This window comes from Salvia splendens, chromosome 10 (assembly GCF_004379255.2).
Source record: "Salvia splendens isolate huo1 chromosome 10, SspV2, whole genome shotgun sequence".
NCBI lineage: Eukaryota > Viridiplantae > Streptophyta > Magnoliopsida > Lamiales > Lamiaceae > Salvia > Salvia splendens.
Genome location: NC_056041.1, coordinates 23,613,611 through 23,619,289, shown reverse-complemented (window position 1 = coordinate 23,619,289; position 5,679 = coordinate 23,613,611). Strand labels below are relative to the sequence as shown.

The 5,679-nt window shown below is 42.5% G+C and overlaps 1 protein-coding gene across 2 annotated transcripts; it reads right to left on the bottom strand.

Moving 5' to 3' along the window:
- Positions 1–1,455: 1,455 nt before the first annotated feature.
- On the bottom strand, positions 1,456–5,358 carry LOC121752062 (sucrose synthase). 2 transcript variants are annotated; one of them, XM_042146942.1, is made up of 11 exons: positions 5,199–5,358; positions 4,722–4,850; positions 4,382–4,660; positions 3,645–4,269; positions 3,399–3,572; positions 3,203–3,319; positions 2,951–3,117; positions 2,639–2,863; positions 2,005–2,568; positions 1,782–1,920; positions 1,456–1,692 (listed from the first exon to the last, which is right to left on the bottom strand). In XM_042146942.1, exons 2-11 carry the CDS (start codon positions 4,817–4,819, stop codon positions 1,663–1,665), a joined length of 2,418 nt encoding a protein of 805 aa, XP_042002876.1. In that variant the 5' UTR covers positions 4,820–4,850; positions 5,199–5,358; the 3' UTR covers positions 1,456–1,662. The 2 variants fall into 2 exon arrangements, with proteins under 2 accessions (XP_042002876.1, XP_042002877.1); XM_042146943.1 differs by lacking the exon at positions 5,199–5,358 and adding an exon at positions 4,967–5,118.
- Positions 5,359–5,679: the final 321 nt, after the last annotated feature.

The window sequence follows — 5,679 nt, the reverse complement described above, 5'->3', positions numbered from 1 at the left end:
AGATCATACTTGTAGTTCACTCTATAATAAAATGTGAGTAAAGTGAGTTAGTGGAATGTGAGACCAACTTACCATTTATGGTAAAAGTGATATGTGACTCTTATTGTGGGACAGATCGAAATGACAAAATGTAACTCTTATTGTAGGACAGATGGAATAGTTTACTCTAATACTTAATATAAAATGTATGGATTCAAATATGAAAAAATTAATTTAGGAAAAAAATGTTTATAATACATTCCCTTCATCCCTATGTAGTAGGGTTTTCAACATGAAATTTAAGAAAAAATGTGTTGAGTTAAGTAAATGGATAAGGCAAAAATTGTGTTAAGTGAGAAAGCAAAAAATATCATTTTCTGACGAATTCGCATAACTCGATTTCATATTCTGAAAAATCAACAAATTTATTCCCAAATTTTAAGAGGTCAACAGATTGAGACTAAATATGTAACTTCTTGTTATTGATTGTGGCAATGAGTATTTGAGTGTTACAACACCAATGAGTTATGTTATTAGTTGTTACACTTCAAATAATAGTAGTAAACAAATTGTTTGATTCACAACTTTCTATTATTCAGCCAGGACGCTGTGAGCTCACTGCATTTAGGATGCACTAACTAAGACTTGATAAAAGGAAAGATCTTAGGCCATATTTGATATGGTGGAATGAAACGGGGGAATGGAATGACATTCCTACCTTCATTCCATTCATTTGTTTGATAAATTTTTTTCTTAGGAATCACTATTCCAAATGGAATGGTGATTCCATTCCACATGGAAATAGTCATTCCATCCATTTAGCTAAGGAGTGGAAGTCATTCAATCCATTTAGCTAAGGAATGACCATTCCATTCTCATTCTCCTTTTTTCTTAATTTAAAATCTAACAAAGTTTTAGTACATAATATTTTATATATAAATTCAATATTACTCAATTTAATAATTTTTAAATTTTATAATAAAATTAAAATTTTAGAATTTTAGTACATTTTTCTTAAATTTTGTGTTGGAAAGAAATACTTCAACGTAGGGTAGGGAGTACAATTTAGTTATGCTCCATTTTGATCGACTTCACAGTTTAATTTTGATGTTTTGATCGATTTCACTTAATTTTGCATTTTTCACCGATTTTATGCTGTGTTTCTCGAACTTCCTCTATTTCTTCTCTAACACCAGCGAATTTAATATTATTACATATTTTTCGATCCAATAATATATTCTTTAATTTGCATTCAACTTAGAGAATCAGAAGGAAGAAAAAATACATAATGACAGTAGGTTTGAAATGAGTCAACAAATCAAATAAAAGTATTCCATATAATAGTCAACATAACTTCATTGGAGCTAACCTTATCCAGACAAAAAAGAAAATTGAATGGGAATTGGAAAAGTTTAAACATGGAGAATTAAGCATGAATATTACGAAAAGTTTGTACAGAGACAAGCAACTGAAGAGTAGAGAAAAACCACAAGTTTATTTAATATACTGACATCCAAAGAATGTCGAAATACACAGTTCAACTCAATAGCTCACACCCAACAAAAAATGAAGCAGAAAATGAGATTGGATAGAGGCTCAATAATAGGCCAATTGACATAAAACATGCAAATTGCTTCGTGGAATTAATGGTCTTCCTTTATTCATCAAACTCCACCATAATATTTACTCAACAGCCCTTGGAACAGCCTCAGCCTAAAAAACACAAACACGAACACATAGCATCAGCATTTTGTTATGTCAAAAAATAAAATTGATTGGTTTAATTGCATTTTCCTACTTACCAACTTGCGATACTTGAGAGCATAGAACATCTCAAGGTAACGCCGAATCTCCTGCCTATCCAGCTTCGACACGTATTTCCAGAACCCGTAGACCCCGGCCAACGTCAGCAGCCTGCTCGAATATATCTGCCACGTGTACCTGCATCACACCCAACCCCAAATGAAATCATCATCAACTTCATCAAAAACTAACACAAACTTTAAAAAAAAACACAGCCCCTACTTCTCCTCTATTCTCTTGAGGCCCCCTTCCGATATGGCATCCCAGTGCCCCGGCTCCTTCGTGCACTTGTCGAAGAAGCCCACGAGCGTCTCCCCCACCTGCTCCCCCTTGTACGGGTCAATGTGGAACCCTGACTTCCCGTGCACGATGATCTCAGCAGGACCTCCGTGCAGGGTTGCAAAGGTCGGGAGGCCACACGTCATGGCCTCCACCACTGTCAGCCCAAAGGCCTCGTAGAAGGCCGGCTGCACAAACACGCCCCTCGTGTCTGCAATGTAGCGGTACAGCTCCCCGTTCCTCACCCTGTTCATCTGGGACGAGATCCACCGGAACTGCCCGTTGAGCTTGTAGGTCTCGATCAGGTCGTACATCTTCTTCATCTCCGCCTGCTCCTCCAAATCCTTCGATTCCTTCCTCCTGTCCCCACCAACCACAACGAGATTCGCCAACTCCCTCAGCTTCGGGTTCTTGGCGTACAACTCGACCAGACCGGTCAAGTTCTTCACCCGGTCCAATCTCGCCATGGTGAAGATGATCGGCTTATTCTTGTCTTTCAACACACATCTGCAACACACAAACACGATCATTTCAACATAGTCATAAATCAACGAGAGGTAGCGCTTCGTCTTCTCACAGATGCTCGTCGTTTTCAACTTGGCTGAAGAGAAGCTCCTCAATCTCGGGGTGGAAGGCCGTGAGCCTCCTCTTCTTGTCCGTGTAGGGAAAGTAGACGCTGGTGTCAGCTCCGGGGGAGACGATGTTGAACTTGGGGTCGAACACGTCGATCCCATGGACGACACGGTACAGCCCGGGCATGGTGAAGGCCATGTGACTCTCGTACTGGCCAACCGTGTCCTTGCTGCAGCAGATCATCGTTAACAAACACAATTTCAGCCTCATCATTCATGAAAAAGGGGATTATTTATAAAAAAACAAACAAACCTACTTTCCAGCAATCTCTTGGAAGGTGCTGGTGATGATGAAGTCAGTATGGTTCATTGCATAGAGATCAGCAGTGAATTGGCACGAGAAGTGGTACTTGTCATCGAAATTCTTAAGGTAGATGTCGGAATCAGGGTATTTGGTTTTCTCCAAAGCATGAGCAATGGTGCACTTCACAAACACAAACAATGTTACAACAAAATTGCTGATTTATTTGACTTAAAAATGGTAATAATTGTATACTACTACTATATACCTGTGTGACTCCTAATTTGTGAGCCAGCAGGGACGCGGCGAGGTTTCCCTCGCTGTAGTTTCCGATGATGAGATCCGGCTTGCCTTGCAATTCGACGGCCATTTCTTTCGCGACATCCTACAAAAAACACAGATGAGCATTCCGAAAGCTTGGACGTTGCAAAGAGGAAGCAGTTAGTGAAGTGAGTCGAACAAACCTCGGTGAAGGTCTCCATGTATGGCCAAACCTCGAAACGGGAGATCCATTTGCGAACAATGCCCTTCTCTGTTCTGAAGGGGACTCGCAGAATATGCGAGTGCTCTGCTCCAAACACCTTCTCCAGACGCTGCCCACATGTCGTCCCTACCGCATCCGGTAGCAGCCGAGTCACCTACAACAACAACAACAACAATATATGAATGCATCCTCTTCATCATCATCATAAACAACAAATGATAATTACAATGAGGATCCGCGGGGTGATGTCGAGGCCTTGCTCCTTGATCCTCTTCATCATCTCGCGCTCCAGGGCGGGGACTTGATCCAAGATGTAGACGACCTGGCCACCGGTGTCCGGGTAGCCTAGCACGTTCTCTTGAGCAAAGTACCCGTGAGGCGAGAGGATGACAACATTGAAGACCATCGGAATCCGCCCCAGAAACTTCTCCAGAGTGCAGGAATCCGGGGCCTCGAGGAGGTCCAGGAGCATGGAGATCATCTCCGAGACGCGCTCCGCGGTGTCCCCCCACCCCCTCTCCAGACCGATCTCCTGAAACTTGTGCTCAAAGTCATCGAAAACGGTCTCCGGAGGAAGGGTGGAGAGATACTCCTCAGCCTTCCTCAGAACCCTCTGCAGAGCATCCAGATTCCTAATCCTGTCATTCAGCATGATCGTCCTCCCCTTGTAGTTATGCATACGGAGGAAGTCGAGGAGAGGCGTCATGCTCTCCCTGTCGTGGAACATCTTCGCCGACAGATGCCGGTTCAGAAACTCAACCCCGTTCCCGATCGACTTCGTCAGCGTCGGCTTCGGGAACGAGGCCGTGAACGGGGCGAAATCCAGCTCCAGCACAAAGTTTCCATTAGCACTGATCACCAAAACACAATTCTAATCAATAATCTGTTAGGATCAGGATCGTCGACTCGACTGCACGATATTTGAGTCAAAGAAACAAAAGCAAGAACAAAACAAAAACATACGTTCCGTTAACAAGCTCCTCCTTGAAGTGGAGATACTCAGGGACAGTGAGCTCCTCGACAACGAGAGCGTTGACATTGACGCGGACGTACTCCCAGACGCCCGGCCTCAGCCGGATGGCAAGAGCAACCCAGGGAGGCAGCACGATGGCCTCCTGGGTGCTCTTCAGGAGCTCCTTAAAAGCGTGATCCTGCAGCTTAGCCTTGTCAGCGGGGCAGATCGCTTCGAACTCTGCCAGGAGCTGATGAGGCTTCAGAATCCCCTTCCCGTGGCCTTCGATCCTGCAACGCACCACCATCAATAAACATTCTGTTTCTTCCACGACTATCGTTATTACAGTACCTTGACAGGAACAGGAGAATCTCGTTGCGGTGAGCAGCGAGAGTGGCATCCAAGCGCTCGCGGAGGCTGTGGACGCGACTGAGAACACGTTCCGCCATTGCAGATGGAAATTGGTTTTGGAAATTTCAACTGCGAGAAAAATATGAGGAGATTAGAAACAGAGCAACGCTTATCCGATTAGAAAAAAAATGGATTATTGGAGCATTAAATAGGAAAGACTAAACCAGCCAAATCACGCACTCCACCTATTAGGCTTGTAGGCGAATCTAGAAGATCAATTTTTCTTCACCTAACACTACACAATCATCATCATCATTACACATATTGCAACTCTTAACCATTTATATTCTCATCGGGAAAAAAAAATCACTATCCATTCTGGAAGATCATAAGAAAATCAAGCTAAGTTCCAAGTATTCTTATGAAAGAAATGCAGTAAAAGAAAAAATGGGGAGATATTTTTTTCTTTCTTCTTACCTAAAACAGAGCAAAAAAGAGCCAATGAGAGGGCTTGATGAATGAACCAATGGGGTGAAAAAGGGGGAAACTATTTGGGAGAGAAAAAACAAATGGGACAAGCAAATGAGAGTGTTTGAGGTGATGGTGGAGAATGGAAACCCAATAAGGCTGCTTTATATATGCAAAATCAAGAGGCCGTATTCCAAAACCACTATCTCCAAAAACCACACACGGAAATTGATGGTTTTGGTAAAAGTCGGTGGCACTTCGCATTTCGGGAAGGAGAGAAAATTCTTGCTCACCTTCTTCTAGTTGGATTCAAGAAATTAAAAAACTAATCTTTTTTTCAGGTAAAACCACTGATGATTATCGTCACCAAACCACTGCTGCTCTGAGATTTTCATTGGACCCATTTGTTTAATCATGTTTTTATCCACTTTGCTTCAGATTACGCTTTTGTTTATGTGCCTGTTGTGGTTTATTTAATTCGTCAATAAGG

Bases quoted from the DNA above. Each gene is read 5' to 3' on its own strand.
- LOC121752062 (XM_042146942.1), bottom strand. From the start codon at position 4,819: ATGGCGGAACGTGTTCTCAGTCGCGTCCACAGCCTCCGCGAGCGCTTG. The intron at 3,573-3,644 runs GTAATTATCATT...TTGTTGTTGTAG, and splicing joins TCACCCCGCGGATCCTCATT to GTGACTCGGCTGCTACCGGA. The intron at 2,569-2,638 runs GTGAGAAGACGA...TGTGTGTTGCAG, and splicing joins GTTGAAAACGACGAGCATCT to ATGTGTGTTGAAAGACAAGA.